Source organism: Neopsephotus bourkii, unplaced genomic scaffold (genome assembly GCF_033783945.1).
Source record: "Neopsephotus bourkii isolate Nb327-2 ecotype Australia unplaced genomic scaffold, CSIRO-AGI_Nbou_v1 NB_894, whole genome shotgun sequence".
NCBI lineage: Eukaryota > Metazoa > Chordata > Aves > Psittaciformes > Psittacidae > Neopsephotus > Neopsephotus bourkii.
The window spans coordinates 3,109,649-3,126,774 of NW_026901388.1; the positions used below are offsets into that span (position 1 = coordinate 3,109,649).

The 17,126-nt window shown below is 42.4% G+C and overlaps 2 protein-coding genes and 1 long non-coding RNA gene across 4 annotated transcripts in view; 1 reads left to right on the forward strand and 2 right to left on the reverse strand.

Moving 5' to 3' along the window:
* Positions 1-17,126, reverse strand: part of TUBB6 (tubulin beta 6 class V) — a 154,381-nt gene that overhangs the window by 19,303 nt on the left and 117,952 nt on the right. The window lies entirely within an intron of this gene.
* Positions 1-17,126, forward strand: part of LOC133214500 (uncharacterized) — a 58,704-nt gene that overhangs the window by 10,719 nt on the left and 30,859 nt on the right. Inside the window, exon 3 of one of the 2 annotated variants that reach the window (XR_009726132.1) lies at positions 12,661-12,874. The exons of the other annotated variant lie outside the window; for it this stretch is intronic. This is a non-coding gene — a long non-coding RNA (uncharacterized LOC133214500). Of the gene's footprint in view, positions 1-12,660; positions 12,875-17,126 lie in introns of those variants that run through there. 2 annotated transcript variants of the gene reach the window in all.
* Positions 1,143-15,225, reverse strand: CIDEA (cell death inducing DFFA like effector a). The gene is made up of 5 exons (XM_061357419.1): positions 15,096-15,225; positions 11,020-11,176; positions 10,686-10,832; positions 8,579-8,760; positions 1,143-5,408 (listed from the first exon to the last, which is right to left on the reverse strand). Exons 1-5 carry the CDS (start codon positions 15,131-15,133, stop codon positions 5,276-5,278), a joined length of 657 nt encoding a protein of 218 aa, XP_061213403.1. The 5' UTR covers positions 15,134-15,225; the 3' UTR covers positions 1,143-5,275.

Genomic DNA, 17,126 nt, shown 5'->3' on the forward strand with positions numbered 1-17,126 from the left:
CTCTCCCCAGGGTGCAGCCTTTCAGGAACAGATTGCTCCAGTGGGTCCCCACAGGTCCTGCCAGAAAAACTGCTCCAACGTGGGCTCCTCTCTGCCAGGAGCCTGCTCCTGCATGGGTTCTCCATGGGCTGCAGCTTCCTTCCAGGCATGCCCACCTATTGTGGCATTAGGTCCTCCACAAACTACAGGTGGGGATCTGGTCCAGCACGGTCCTCCATGGGTTGCAGGGGCACAGGCTGCAGGGGAACCTCTGCTCTGGTACCTGGAGTACCTCTTCCCCCCCCTTTTCTGCCCTTGCTCTCTGCAGAGTTGTTTCACATTTTTCTAGTTGTTTCACAGCTGCTGCACAGCATTTTTACCCTTTCCTAAATGTGTTTTCATAGAGGTAGCACCAAACTGACTGAAGAGTTCCGCTTTGGGCAATGGTGGGTTCATTTTGGAGCCAGCTGGAAGCAGCTCTGTGCAACGCAGGGACAGAGACCCCAGGTCTCTACTCACAGAGGTCACCCACACAGCACCCCTCGCCTCCCACTGCCAAAAGTTTCCCACTAAACGCAGTGCTGTTTTGTGCTTTTGCAGAAGTCAGACTTTGGCTTTCCCACAAGAAGGGAACTGCTCAATAGTCAAGCTCTGCAAAAAGATACAAGTATGCTAGACTGATCACACTTACATGATGCGCCTTTTGAAGACTAAATTAATCCTGAACTAGACAAATCTAATATTTCACTAAATTCATATTTCCCTGCAATCAAATGTATACTAGTGTAGCTGTAGATAAACAACTGCAGGGAGTTTCTTCTGTGAGGCATTATAAGAATAGGTCCTTGATCATTACTATATTTTGTGAAAACCAGAGATTGCCAAAGCCTTCTATCTCCCATAGTCAGTCATCTTTCGCAGCTTCGGTAAAAGATGAAGGAAGGCATTCCTTTTGTATGAAAGGAAACACAGTTTGTACAGTTTCTCTAAGGCCAGAAAGTGAGTCAGCAGTAAAAAGTTAAGAATTCAGAGCCACATAATAGTACCCAGTTACTTCACTGTCACAGTCTAGCATTTGGTTACTGTCTGTGCCAGACCACGGATCCATTAACATTCAAGATTATTTCAGGACTAAATGATTCTGAAAATTAATAGAGACAACATCCAAAGCCACCATTTGGTTTTATTTATTCATGGACAATGTTCCTTAAAATTGGCACCACACATCAGAAAATGCTGCCATCACTGATACAATTTTCACCCACATAAATTTTTATAGGAAGTTATACTACTGATCTTGAAAATTGTGACATTATAAAATACTATCTTTTCCCTTAGCAAAGTAGCAATCCTCATGATTATAAATACCTTAACTGCATATTTGACAGGGTAAGGTAGAGAAAGCAGTGATAAACTCTAAACCCCATCAGGATAATAATATATAGCTGAAGTGGTATGTTAATCACATCAATACCTCCAGTAAAACTTGAGGCATCAAATCAAAAATACACTTTGTACTTTGGTTTTAAGCTTTTTTTGTTTTTACTTAAATAAGCTTGTGCCTTCACTTCAAGAGCCATCTCAGGAAGAAGCATGCTGAAATGATTTAGAGTTATAATTTTAGTCAGTTACAAATGATCACATGTAGTTATCATCACAGTTAACATTCCAAACTACATTTTCTACAACATTTCCTAAATTGTTAATACCTCTCTACTTACTGAAAAAAAATCCAGCTCAAAGTTTTACTTTCCTTTCTTTATCCTTCTCTTTTGGGAAGGGATTCAGGATGTTTCCTAGAGCATATTCAAAATGGTCTAAGGAATTTAAACCCTGCCTTTTCCTTCCCCCCTGAACAGAAGAGCTTGTAATCTTATTTTTCCTGAAATAATAGCAAGGTGCAAGAAAGCAACAACTTCATGGGTTTACGAAAGGAAAGAAATTAAGTAATGATAAATTACACATACAAAAACCCTACAAGATTCTTCATTCTAGTCACAAATAGAGCAACTTTGTTTTGCCTGCAGAACATGAACAGTGCCTGAGTCAACAAGATCGAGTACTTCAGTGAAAATTCCTTTTTTGGTAACTGAAGAGTATGACTTGGTGCATTGTTAGCAAGTGATGCAAAGCAACAGGCAAAAAGGGTCAGTGCAAGCAAGGAGGCAGTAACCATGTTTCACACCTTCGACATGTCACTGCTCCCAGCCTTGACTGCAACTGTAACAAGTGCAGATTAATTTTTCTTTCCATAAGCTCAGTTAAAGTTAAAAATGTCAAGTAGAAAAGCTAGCTGCTTCTCTGTGTATCTGCAGTTAAAAGCCTGTGCTTTTAGTTTTTCTGTTTCTTGCTAAATACTGTACACCACTTCTATATAATTTGCTGACAGATAATGCTGAAGTTGTTCTTTGCTGTTTATCATGTACACAGCTTAAGTAAAAGCTACACCTCCTAAGCAGCCTGTGAAAAATAAAATCAAACTGGTTCCAACTCAGAGAATGATAAACTCCTTCAGTCTGATCCAAAGCCAAAACTTTATCTCTGGAAAGAAGTTGGCACAGTAGGAAACATCATTCCCCAAATACTAAGCCTGTGGCAAAACCAAAATTCAGCAGCAGTGAAGCAATTCAGACTCGTGCAGTTTCCAAGTCACTTCTCCTATTTTGAGAAAACATCAAAGCTCAGTTACTTTGTTCGACTGTTTGCATTTTGAATAAGCGGGAAATGCTCTAAGATGGAGACTTCACAGCTCACATGACCTTCAGCAACTCAAGTTTTAACTGCTGAACTGTCAAAGCAGCAGCTGCTTAAAAACACTGCAAATTCATACTGAGTTAGCATTTTAGATCACATTAGGTTCTCAGATAGTGCCGTTGGAAACTATGAAGTGTTAGTTCTGTAACATTTGCCTCTGGCTATAGAAGGCTGGAATTTGAGAACTGCACAGTTCAGACTTGCAAAAGCTTTTGTATTACAGATGTTGAAGAGGCAATTCACACAAAGCAGTACTGAACTGTGCAAGTTTGGTTGGTTGTTGGTTGTTTTTTTTTAATGGTTATGCTACCACCATGAGCAACATAAATATTCCCAGGAGCATTATACAAAGTTTGCTTTCAAGAGGTGTGCTTGTTCTAATAGAATAAATGGTTCTTTAAAGCTGAAAGAATTACTGACAAAGTCGTTGCACTGCATCAGTTAAATGCAATTCCTTGATAGGAGCCGAAAGACTTTAGCCAACAATTATAATGGCAACAATCATTTGGGTGAGATGTTAAGAACAACACAGATGAAGTATTAAGCTTCATTTTAATATAATCTCTTATTGCTCACAGAATAGATTTTTTCCTTCTGAAGGAAACCTGACAGTGCTACAAGCTACATGCACTATTCCCTGCAACAAATTAGGAAAGAACCAGTATTCACCCTGCCTAGAGCAGTGTGCCCTCCCTGCTTCCTCCAGCAAGCAGTCACATGTAGATAGGAAACAAAAGAAATCAGGAAAAAAACCCCAAGGTTTTTCTTAGCTGTCTACTTATTTGTAATACCATTACTGAAGAGACTTGTGCAGACCTACCAAACTCATGTTCATCAGTACCTTTAACACTTGGATTTAAACTGCTTTTCATCACAACAGTGATGAAAGTTGCAGATTCATCTGGCTAGGTCCCATCCATAAAAGGAAGGTAAAAATAAGCATATAAAGGTGGAATTTTCAGATAAAAGTGAGAGCAATAGTCCCATACATAGTGAACAGACTTAGCTGACAGGTCAGAATAGATCCCACCAACCATGATACTTGGTCTTTTCAGCCCGTTGGTTCCGTTTTCTTAGCAGATTGGTTTTTCCCTTGACTGGTCAGTGCAGTTGATACCCACAGTTAATGGAATTCTTTCTCAGCAGGTTCATGGCAAGCACTGTGGGGTCCACACTGGTCTTTTTCCTTTTTCTCCCATTGCTTTCTTCTCTTGCCCCATTTGTTCATGCTGTCACCTGGGCTTGTTCCTAGTGGCACCTGCCATCAGGTCAGACACATTTACCTGTACCTGCCATCTCAACAGCTTTCAGTCTTAAGCAAGACTATAACAACTTACTAAAATTCTTCATGAGTAGACAAATGAAAACTTCAAAATACATACCTATGAACAAAGCTGGGCTTTTCCCCTTCAGCAATGGGAGTTTGTATTTTGACAGAAGATGTCCAATTGCTAATTTTCCAGTTTTCTACATTGTTGAGGAAAAACTTCCTGAAAGCTGGTCATACTAGCCATTCACTGAAGTGTAGAAAACAATATGGACAATTCTATTTAAGGATTAAAAACTCTGCCCTTAATACAGCTTGCTTGGGAGACTGTAAAACTGCAAATATCCAGTTTAGAGCATATGAATGTTACACAAGAGTAGGTAGTGTCCTGCTGCTCTCCCTGAAGAAAGGGGCATCAAAATCCAGCATCTCTTACTTGTACCTTAAGTACAGCTTGGGATGTTGTGTCACCTTGTAACTAAACAGTAAAAAAAACTACAGAAGTGATGGTCTAACTCCTGGAGAAAGCTCAGGAGGCTGTTTGTAAGCCATGTTCATGAAACTGGTGGATTATTCAATACTTCAGGCAGAAGTGAACATCAGACCCATTAAATAAATATATCACGTCTTCAACATGTATAATCTATACTAACCTGAATTTCTTTGTAGGCTTGAAGTATAAAGAGTAAGGATGAAAAGTTTTTATTTGTTTTAAGGAAAGCAAGGCTAAATTTTAAGTTTCTGCTTGGTAGTTGCACTTCTCCAATTAGACTTCATTAGTCAGTCATTGAACCCAGATTAAGTTATATTGTGTAGTTCTGTTGTTAGCAGCAGTAAATAAGTACACTTCACCCTTTTGTACCTCAGTGCCAGCTGGGCACTAATACCAGCACTAAAACAAAAAACAAAAACATAGTCCCCCTCACCCCAGCCCAGTCTGTTCAGAAGGCAAGTAGACAGCCATAAAAAAAAAAACCCACAACCACATTATGCTTTGATCAGCTCAAGAAATATTCCACACAAATTTGCAAGTATACCTATTTTCCATTTTGAGTTGCTGGGGCAAATTCTCAGCTTTAGGCACATATTCTTTTGCTGTGTTAAGAGCCTCTGAACATCACTTATTTTATGACTAAGGCCTACAACCATTCCCAAATGGGAAAAATGTTAGTTCACATCAGTGGATATCCCCCTACCTACACGACTACAATCAAATATGGGCAGGAGAAAGTCTTTAAGCAAAAAGATCCAATATCAGAAGTGCAGCTGGGCTCACTACTCCCGCCTTGATCTTGCACATGTGCCATCTTCATCATATTCACCCATCAACTGTAACATGTAAGTTCCAGTATAAAGAAGAAACTGTCCAGTTATCTGTGCTGCATGGGACATCAGCTGAAGCACCTTCCTAGAAGAAAAGCAGTCTGTTACCAAAAAAAGTCACCAAGGAGGATGACATTACCCCTTTCTCCACACCCACACCACCTTCAGGATGTGTTAGGCAGATACACTTAAGAACTCTCATTCCCTTTCACTTCTAAGCTGGTAATTTTTGTACCTTCTTTCAAAAAAAACAAAACAAAAAAAAACCAACTTCTGTGGCTCTTGATCAACAGAAAACTATTAACTTGTTGGCAGAACGAGAAAATACATTTAACAAAGCAGGCTGGCATCTTGTTGGGTATTTACCATCCTCCTACAAAGCCATCACTCAGACTACCAGCGCACTCCCAAAGATGACTTTGCCTGGGAGCTTGGCAACATTCCTGCATCATGAAGCCACCTCATATCTCACCTTTAGGCCATTCACTAATACAACACTGCATGTATCTCTAAGCTACAGACCAAACTAGATTAGATCTGAAGCTCAGCAATCACATTACTGTGGATGCCTGACAGCAAAACAGGCAAAGCCAGACAAATTAATGCTGTCCAAGCTTCAAGGCTTAAGAATTCTCAGTTCACAACTACTTTTTTAAAGATTTAATAAATATCAGCATTCAAATATATAGTACTGTATGAGAATCAGTACAGATCCATAAACCAAGATCAGGTAAGCATCAGAAGTCTACAATATAAACTGTGGATCACCACAGGGGAATAAGAGATGATCATATCTATATATTCATTTATTCAACTCTGTTATAGCTATGTCTTCCTTCCATTCTCCAAGAAACAACAGGGACATCGGTACTAAGCACTACATTCAAGCCTCGGCCCCTGAAAGTTAAGCAGGCCTTCGTAAGTATGAAGCTGACTGAGGCATTGGGGAAGTGGTATGCAAAAATCAGAACCATTCCAAAACTGGAAAGGGATTCGTTTCTGAAGATGCAGAAACCCGATCAGCCTTCCTCTCCTGCACAAAAGAAAGAAGATTTTTTGAATTCCTGTCTGAGGAAACATGCAGTTGTGGACTGTTTGCTGTTAATTCACTTCTCCTTTGAACTCTGCTAGAAAAGGCAAAGTCTGCTTCCTAAAAATTCATTTTTTCCACTATGATGAAGGAAGACGTGCAGTCAAAATCCTGTGCTTCAAAACAGTAGAATACTCTGTACTTAGAGCCTGGGAAGCTTTTAAAAAAAACACTGTACTCTTATTTATGCTTCCCACACATATGCTGTTTCAGTATGTCCTTCCCTCCACCAGACAGTACAGGCCAAGTTTTACAGTTGCAAAGAAAGCTGCACCTGGTACCAAGCTTTTGAACAGCTGCAGCGTGCTACATGCACACAAGAGCAGTTGTCACTTAAGCCATGGAGTGTGTTATTTGTTGAATTGGACACTTGATCCTTCAGTTGAACACTATAGGGAGAAACCATTAGGGAAAACACACTAATGGAGTCTAATAGGCTTTGAGCCCCACCCACTGATGAACAACTGCAGCATTTTAAGTCCTTTGCACTCCACAGGTGGGCCCAGGAAAAGGGCATCAGTTCACAGTTTGGAGCTCATTAACAAAGGGACTACACCAAGAACATATCATCTGTCTCCAATATCAACAGCAAACTGAGACGGGTCATCTCACTGTTGTGTCCACAAGTGCCCAAGGTTAACTCTGTCACCCCTGTTCCTTGCTAGCAGGCTATTTTCCCACCCTGACACTGGCACTTCCCTTATAGCTCAACTCTGTAACGTAACATTGCTTCCAGAAGAACTCCACAGCTACTTCAGCTGTTTGCCAGCACCACTTCTTTCTCACCAGCTGCCCTGTGTTGGCAGGGATGCAAAACTGTCACTTCAGACTTACCTTAGCAGTGCAAGTTCTGGTGCTGCTACTTATCTCCATAATAGATAGCCAGTTATCAGTTTGTTCTGGCTCAAGAGACCTGACAAACATAGGAACTGGAGGAGTGCAGCTGTTCAAGGGTAAACCTCTGCTTTGAATAAACACTAATGAAGCCAGTTCTGCAGGTGGGCATAGCATATAACTGAATAATCACTGCAGCATTCCTAGAGAGACGAGTTTCATATACAGTCACACTAGTTATAGCCTGAAAGACTAAGCAAGGGACCATCTAAGTGGGAGAGGTCAGTCAGACTGGAAGAAAGGGAACAAGATTAGCATTACAATATTTAATACCTGCATCACAAGACATGGGGCTATTTGAAGACTTTAAAGACTACATGTTGCTCAGAGGAAGTGAAAACCTCACAGCATATACAACTGTCTGTTCTGTACAGAGCAGATCTGGTCCTCAAGTATTAAAATGCAGCAACACACCACCACTGTGTCAAACAGAGTTTGAAAGGTCAGGCAGAGAAATTCAGGGCTGCAGCTTCAACAGCTGTCAAAGTATGGCACCTTTGTGAAAGTGTCTGGGCTCAGAATAAGTTTTCTTCAACCATGGCAAGACAGAGCTGGTTTTGACAAGGCACAGGCCTTCCACACACTGTTGAAAGCATTGGACAAGACAGATATTATTTTGCCCCTGCATAAGACAGCATTTTCCAACAGCCAGTTCTACTAAACTCACAACCCACCCACCACAGATTAGTCCTGTAGGAAACACTGGTCCTTGTGAGGCTCCTAGTTTGCTAGGAGACCAGTTTGCTTAAAAACAAGGACATCAGGTGACAAATGCACATTAAGATATCAGATTGTTATCTCTCTCCCATTTTGCTTTACCTCCATGTAGCCCAGGTAGTAAATTTGGCAGGCAGGCATTGCAAAGCCTGAGCAAGCTTTAAGACCTTTGTCACTGGATCCCAAATCCATCTAATTTCATCCCCTTGTAGGTCACCCTTTAAGGAGTCTAATGCTTCTTCCTCAGCCTCCTGCATTACCCAAACAAGTCTAAGAAATCTAGGGAAATTCTCTCAGGAAAACAAAGAGGCTGTACCTACACCCTTGCAGTTAATATGAGCTGGTAATATTTTTGCCTTGGGGGAAATTTAAAATTCCACCATAAAAAGCTACGCAGTTTTTACATGTCAGCTATCCACCTTACAAAACAAGACTCAGCATATTGGCCAGTGTGTAAGAATTAATAAAAATACTAAATTTATAAACACACCTGCTTCACAGAGACAGATTTTACATTAATGGATATGCCTGATCAATAGTGGAAACATACTTACCGCAATACACTTTTTGCTCCCATACATTTGATGTCATATGAGACAGAGTAGATCTCATAGAAGGTGGCCTTGATGTTTAGGCAGCCAATAAAATCCTTAGGGTGCAGCTTGTACAGATCAAATGTGATGTTAGCTACTCCCATTTTCTTCTTTTGTCTCACAGTGGCAAGTCCATTTTTTGTCTAATTTAAAGAGAGGGAAAGACAGTTTGTACCATGAGCAAGGAAACTACAGCAAGACAATCATTAATTGTGCATCTCTAGGAGAAGCTTGCTTATGCCAGTCTTGGGGCTAGCTCTTGATCAGCTCTAAACTAGAATTAAAAGCGTTAGCACAGCAAAAAATAAGTCTGTAGCTTACATAATTTTGTTCAAGTCCCACCCAGGCTTCTGGAGCTATTCCAAACAGACACAGAAGTCCTAGAGTGACATAGCACCTCCTGAACATTTATTTTCTGTAACACAGCTTCTTCTTCAGAGCATACTGAAGCCACAGGTAATGCCACTGGACAGTATTCCTCCCATTTAATTATCCTGGTATTTTCCAGCTGCTAGCTGAGGCAGCACAGTTTGTCCACACTGAAACAGGCCACCAAATAACTAGGGTGACATTGGGTCCTTCCATTTAGGAAGGAACACAACACTGATGTGCACTCTTAGATACCTGAAAAGATGACATCTGTGAAAAGCCAGGTCCTCATTTTAAATCCTGGCTCCTAATACCTCTCTTTTCCTTTCTACTGAAAAAGTAACATGGCCAAAGAACCACTACTGATTAGGCCTAGGATTTAGTACTGAGCTTTTAAGAGAAAAAGCAAAGGAGGAGGAGCATAGAAAGTCATCTCCCACCTTAAATCCAGCCTCCTTTACTCAAAGCAGCCCGTGTCTGCTTCAGGGCTGACAATGATGCTTTCAGGATCTTGCTTCAAGGGGGGCAAAAAACCCAAAGAAAACAGTAAAGAAAACCCATATTTACAGAGACATCTAGTGGATAAGTGGGATACTCTGCTCAGCACATTCCACTCAAGGTTAATGACTTGGCAGCTGCCAAGCTGGTTTTTTTCATGTTAAATGAAGCAGTAAAGTTGTGTAAGTCTGGGCCTTTCTGTACTTGTCACCCCAGCGCTCAGACAGTGCCATGATAAGTCAAACCAAGTTAAACACTGTAGTATATCATTAGCCAGCAATTTTATGCCTGTTTTACTTTGATAGTCTCTGAGCTTCAGCAACAGGGCCCCCTATCAACAACAGTTTTGGACATGTACAAGTAGTTGGTACGCTTGGTAGTGTATGCCCTCTGTTAGCACCCAGAATATTTGGATAAAGCATGACAGAGCTTGTGCTACATTTTAGATAATTTGTAAAGCTAAAGCAGCCCTTCTGCTGTCATTCAGCACATACTGAAGAAGGGCAGCATTCAAACTTGTTTTGCTGCGGTGCCAGAGAGAATATTGGGCAGTCAAGGTAGAGTCATACCCCAGCTGCAACTTCTTTCCTGCTCTTGGAACTCACAGCCTAGATGCAGAACATTGAAAAGCCAGCAAGGTATCTTGGGGAAAAACATACAAACTGCCCACACTACAATGGGAGACTGAGAAAAGGGAGCCACACAAGTAAGCCATCAGTATACAAACAAAAATGGTAGGCCTGCTTACAGCTCCTCTGCCAGCTCTGCACCTGGTAGAAGAAATATTGATGCTAGCTTTCTAGCAACAACTATTTCATGGGAAGACCATTAGGAGTTTGACTCTATCTTACTAATGTACAGATGACTATTCCCCCACAAAAATACAAATTGGACACTGAGTTGATATGATTAAAAGGCTAAAGCTAGCCAGTCTTAGTAGTTCTTAAAAGATATTGATGCATGTAGACTAACATTAGGTTTTGATGACAACTTTTAGCTGTTTGCAAGATTAAACACAGGCATTTTTCTAACCTTCACTAAACTGTTACTGTATTCACAAGGCAACACCCATTTTACATTGATACCTTGCCTCCTTTAGGGAAAGTTTTCCTCCTTTTCTCCCCTCTTCCCAACAATTTCAGCAGCCACAGAAATCCTTCCATCCACTTCTATTCAAATGAGAAAGGCAGTCAGCACTTACTTGTGTCCATTTCTGTCCTTTTTCTAGAACCATGAAGTGTGTATTATCATCCAGAGACTTGAAGAACTCTTCTGTGTCCACAACCGTGCCATCTTCCTCCAAAACCAGAGTAACTATTCCAGCAGATATAAGAAAGGCATCTAAAGTCTGCAAAAAAAACACAGTAGATTTTTAGCATTCAAAAGAGGACCCATCCTTTCATAAGACTTACTTATCTGACATATTCTCCCAACTTTGCCAGTAATGATTTTTAGAAGAATAAGGGTCTATGGGTTGCCCTTCTGTGATACTATATTTCACTAAGTTTCATCCAGAGTGTGGCTGTTTGCTGTACCTTGCTGATGAGCTCTTGAAGACTGCTTGCCACAATTCCTTTCCGGCTGCTTCTGGAGGCATTCGACACACGGAAAGGTCGCCCTGCAGGCATGAGAGGAGGGAACAGGGTCTGTTTTGTTACTGCTCCCACAGATGCTCCCATGGATACCAAAGATCTAAGACAAATAAAAATTCACCATAGTTACAAAAATAGTCATGTCAAGTACTGCAAGGAGGAGGACTGCTGGGTTCAATGAGGTAAGCACGTTATACGAGTAATTCACAGGTCATGTTAGACCCACGGAGCTTGCTTTCAAAACTAACTACATAGCCCTACAGACATGTCATCTCTGAGCTTTCTCTTGCTAGTGACATTTGAAAACACTTCTAAAATTAAAAACATTCCGAGCAGATATGGGCCAGCTGATGTCAAGGTCATGATTACAGTGAGGCTGACAGGTTTTAACTCTGAATTAGAAAGGCAGCTCTTACTGCATTCAGCTACTTAGATCATTCTCTTTCCCTGCAACAAAAACACTCAATGAGATAACACAAGACTAATTCCAACTAATTATTTGTGTTTGCTTTTGGAAGACTAAACATATTACCCGTATTCAAAACACCTAGCATTTTGATCGAGTTATGTTTGTCTTCCAGCTGAGGTGTTTAGTTTGTAAATAATATCTACAGCCTATAAAACTTAATCTAGTTCTGAAAATCAGAAAACAAAACTTCTACTCTCATGTATAAAAGAAGTCAAATTAAATGAAAATTAAGATCAAGGGGTATCAATGCATAGTGTTGGACAATGCTGCCAGAGGGGCTGGAAGATTCAAGCAGTTTTAGAAAAAGGTTTTAAGTTTTCCTGAACAATCCCATTTTTTAATAGTGACTGTTTAGTTTCCCTTAGGTAAACTGAGCACAAAACACTGGTAATGGCCTACTCCCACACCAAGGTACAGACCTGCTCCCATCTACCTCTGACAGCTTTTAGCTTCCAAATTACACTGGTTAATTCAACAGCCAGATTGCCAAAAATCACCAGCTGAATGACACCTGGAAAGGACTGATCTCTAAGAAGTCCTTTAAAGGTAGACAGTACTTTGTCTTCCCCACTCCTGGACTTTGCCCCTTGTATACTTTTTGCTCCTCAATACTGAATTGCACAGGATTGGGAAAGGGATGTACCCCAGTTGTATTCTTCCACATAGGTGTAAAAGATCTTCATGTAGGAAAAATCTATCCTCAGATACTTTTACAGAAGGGGGAGGGAGTGAACTGACAGTCTCTTCATGCAGCCAGGGAGTGAATACAGGAATTCTTGAAACAATGATGAAATGGCATAAAGTTACTCAACTAATTATGTCCCAGTCACATATTTTGTTCAAGTCCACACTGACCAGGGAGAATAACTCTCTTTTCCAAACCTCTTATTTGGTTTTTAAACATATTTCTGTGATGCATAGAAAGTAATTTTTGTGACTGGCCAGATAGAGTTTCAGCAATAAATTCACTTTCTGCTATCATTCTGAATGAGTTCCCTACAGAACTTTGGTCTATTGCCCTTCTTTTTTACATCAGAACTTACCTTCCTCAAAAGCTCCTCAGCATTACTGGAGCTTTTGGGTTTTTTTTTGTTTGGTTGGTTTTGCTTTTAAAGGTCCCTGGCTTTCAACAGTTTGCATATATACCCATGGCTGGTGGACATCTCTCCCCTTCCTGTAACAAAGCTGGTGAGGATGAGAAGTCAATATAGTTTTCAGGAGACAGGCACTGTTTCAAATTAAAGAGCTAATAAACACTTTCTTCCTGGAAAAGGGTCAGGACCTGGGAGGAAGACAAGGTGACAGACTAGCACTGACAAAGGCATTGAAGCTCCAGGAAGTGTTTGTTAATCACTGACTAAGTTAGTAGTCCCCAATCACCCTGCTGGTCCATAGGCAGCTTCCATTGTGAATCACTTGGGTCTTTTCCTCAGATATGAAGCCTGCTTATCTACCTTGGGGCTGGTGACTTCAATTCACAAGGCTCCGTGGTGTCAGAAAGCACAACCCTTAAGGTTCAAGAGACAATGCTTTCAGAGCTAGTTACATCCTGTTCCCTCTCATACATTTGAAAACCAGCACGTAGAATGGTTACTTAAGTGGTATATGTGACAGCACTGCCAAGATTTTTCTTTTTTTTTAAAGACAGAAAACACCAGCTCCATTGAACAATTTTATTTCCCACTACTTAAGCCAAGCTGCCATTCACAAAAGATAAAGCATGAGGAAAAAAGCCAAAACATACATCTCCATACAGAATGAAAAGCTTTAGCAGCACAGCTGAGGGCCAGGACTTCAGCTACAAGTGTTCAACCTCAGGCTTCAGAACAGCCAACTATACAAACCACATTTTGCAACTCTGAGAAGTTTCTCCAGGATTCAAGATCAATCACCAGACACTGCTGTCTAGTTCTATCAGATGTAAAAAGCCAGAGAGAAATATAACAAAACAGGTTAATAAACCAGACTTCCATTAGCTCCACCAGTCACTTAACAGGAGTCCAAGTCTTAACATCAATGCCACTTCACCTGCATTTCAATAAAACCAGTCGATATCATCTTTAAAATACATCTGCTTATGAAGCTCCAGTACAGGTTGAGGTTTCAGTTAATGAGAAGTACAAACAAAATACAGTGTGATTAAAAAACAGGCCAGACAAACAGAGTGTGAACCCTTCCATTGCTGAGCCTACTACTGAAAGCTTGTTTTCTCTTTGTTTACACAAACACAAAGGCCACAGACTCCAACAGAATGTAGGTTCAGGGCTCCTGGAAAGATTCTTCCTGCTGCAGTGTCCTCAGAAACCAAACTGACTCCTGATAGAGGGAACTCCTCTGCTAGATTTGGAGTTACCAAAATAATTTCCTATTGAAAGCTGATCAAGCTAAGTCTGGAAACAAGAGGTGGAAAGGAACACACCAAGGTGCAGCCAGCTTTATGAGAAAGTCAACACTGCTGTTCTATTATTCTTCAAAGGCAAAAGGATCAAGTCCTCATTTTTCCCTAAAGGAGTGATTCCATGTCAGTGCAACACACAAAAATATATTTTTAATTGAAACAGCAAACGTCTTCAAACTCTGGCATCTTGTCCCGTTTGTTTTGTATAACTATGACCTGCAAGAGAGGGACTCACAGATACTGCCCCAAGCATTCAGTGTAGCGTCAAAGCTGGTGGGACAGATGAACTAATTGCTTTTAGGAGAACCAGGAGATCAAAAGCTTACACCCTGAGCCCTATACACACATTTCCCCTTTATCTTTGCTAGCAGTATGCTTTGTATGTTTGTCTAACAATGTGGTGCAATGGTCTTAAGCCTCACTCTGAAAAAAAAAAGTCAACATTGCACAACACGTGTGGCTTCGGACTATGGCACGATTTGACTTTTAGGTTAGAGTTCACAGGAAAATGACAAATGCAGTAACAGTGAAGCAAAAACAAAAGCCAGGAATCAGTCAGGAGACTTGGGGCTCAACCAGATTGCAGACTTGGTTTCTTTGCTAAGACACTAACTGTAGGTAGAGATACCAGAACCGCAGCTAGGAGTACATCAGTTTGTGAGCAGCATACAGACAAACCTTTCCCAGGCGTGGTCAGCACACCCGAAATGTAAGCAGGGGCCAGGAACTGTGGTCATGCTGCCACCGGGTGTAAGAGGCCCCACGGCCTCCGCACCAGCTCCGTGCACACCAGATGGCAGCTTCACCGCTGCCGAGAAGAACGGGTCTCAGTCATTAGACCTCAGACAGGGGTTAGGGCTGCAAATCCCCTGCTCACATTGCCGTCGGAACTTCGTCTGAGGCTCAAAAAGGCTGCGAGAGCTTGCTCCTCCCACACAGCGTCCAGCAGATTTAATACGCGCACAGGCCGACTGTGATTAGCCCTCACACTGTGCCTGGCAACCGCCCCTCGCTCCCGGACGCCGACAGTTATCCAGCCTCGGCTCTCCCCGCGCTTCCCCCGACCGGGACCAGCGGGGCGGCAGGCGGCACTCGGCCGCCAGGACCGGGGAGTGTGGAGCATACGGGCTATGTGTGGGGCCCATTACTCACCGCACCAGCAAGCCCACGTAATCCCGCGCTGCCTCCATGACCGATCCCAGCCCCGGGACAACTCGGGCCGCGAAGGTTAAGTGTTGTGGGCGGCGCTCCTCCCCGCGGCGGGGCGGACCCGGCACACAGTCCGGCCTCTCCCGACCGTGCCCGGAGCGGGGGTGTGCTGTTCAGGCAGACCGCCCCGAGTAGCTTGTGACGGCGGAGCGGAGTCCCAGCTGGGTTTGAAGGTAGTCGTCCTCGGTAATTTATCCAGGAAAGGACCAGGGAGGGCTTTGCTGTGTGTGAATTACTACTAGATGTTACCTAGTTAGAGCTAATACAGTACCGGGGAAGCCGATCTCATCTGAAGCCTCTCAGCATTAGAGCAAATCAACAGATTAGGGTTGATTTGCTCTAATGCTGTAATTAGGATGTCTCAGCTTCTGATTTTAGAGCCTGTGAATAAGCTTACAGCCTGGATTAATGCATACAGTAGAGGTACTTAGTGTTATTCCTACAGGCATGGGAGCAGCAACTTCTGTTCATTGCGCAGGTACAACTTTTTTTTATGCATGCCCGTGGACACAGATACAGTGTAGTTTTCGGCTCTGAACTCAAGCTGTTTCCCAGAGCTGTCCAGTCACTATTGCACAGGGAACACAAGGCCAGGACCTCAGACCCTGGCTCTCAGGCAACAGCCTGGCCAAGGGCCAGCACCCACACCAGGAAACCCTATCACTGCTGGCTAGGGGAAAGACTCTGGAAGTCCTTGCCAGCAGCACTCAGGGCACCCCCAGGGTCAAGAATAGGAGGATACCTGGTTGCTAAAACAAAAGCAATCGATTTTCCTGCATTAGCCTTTTCACGGCATGAAGAGCCACTCACAGCACTTCATTACTCACCAGGCTTCTCTAACAGGCAGGCGGACCCCGGCTTCAATCCTCAGCTTTGGGGCACTTATCAGCTGTTAAGAAACAAACAATCTTTCAGGCCAGGGCAAATTGTTTTCTGGGAAGGAATCTTCTTCCCAGCCTGGTGAAGTAAATAACTCCTTTCTTCAGAGCAAGCTTAGACCAACAAACTTCCCACTGGGAAGCTGAGCTGAGACTTTCCTCTCTTTCTACTCAGGCTCAGGGCTTACAGGTGTGTGGGGACTGTCTCCTGTGTTAACCCATTCTTTTCCTGTTTTCTATGACATTTAGTTTTGTTACAGTTCTGCAGTGTGCCACTGACAATTTACCATGGAGAGCAGGAAGCAGGGAACAGTAAACAGTTCTCTGAGCACTGGACTACAATGTTTTTGCCTGATTTGTAGCTTGTGTTTGACTGTGGGCCACAGCTGAACTTATTTATGCAAAGTGTCTCATTTGTAAGGAATCCTTACCAAGTGTTACTCTACTGTCAAAAAAAGTTGTGTATATACTAGCTTGTCTCATTGTGGGGGGAGAAAATAGGGATGAAGAAGACATTTTGTCAGAGTTTGTCTCTTCCTACCTCTGCATGTGAAAGGGAAGGGAGAGTGCCCCTTGGAAACCATGTAGAAATTGCAGTAACTTTAAGGATTTTTCCAAACAGAAGAGTGGAGAAGTGGAAATTTTGGTCTTGCAGGAGCTTAGCTTTCCTTGGTCCCATGCCTCTTCCCGAGGTCTCTACAGAGACATGCAACCAGTGCAGCCACTGCCAGGCAGCCCCCCAAGTGACATACCCCCTGTAAAGCCTGCCATGGCTCTAAGGCAGGGACAGTGTGTGTTGCAAGGACATGCTGCTTCAGTGACATTGTGCTTCAACTTGCATGGCAGTTGTCATAACTAATACAAACGCAATTGTTGACTGAAGAGTAACAGGAAAAACGTGTCCTTTTGAAGTCTGTCCTGATCTTTAAGAGAGAAGGATGTTACCTGTAGTTTCACAAGCTCCACTAATGCTCACTTTTTCCTGAGCAAGCAGCAGTAAAACTCTCAGATGGATAAAATCAGTGACCTAGGAGCTGGGCAACTCAGCTAAGAAATATCTTTGATCTGTATGCAAGACAGTGTAGAGATGAAATGC

Bases quoted from the DNA above. Each gene is read 5' to 3' on its own strand.
- CIDEA (XM_061357419.1), bottom strand. From the start codon at position 15,133: ATGGAGGCAGCGCGGGATTACGTGGGCTTGCTGGTGCG. The intron at 11,177-15,095 runs GTGAGTAATGGG...TATTTGTCTTAG, and splicing joins TACGTGGGCTTGCTGGTGCG to ATCTTTGGTATCCATGGGAG. The intron at 8,761-10,685 runs GTAAGTGCTGAC...TCTTTAAATTAG, and splicing joins AAGGACAGAAATGGACACAA to ACAAAAAATGGACTTGCCAC.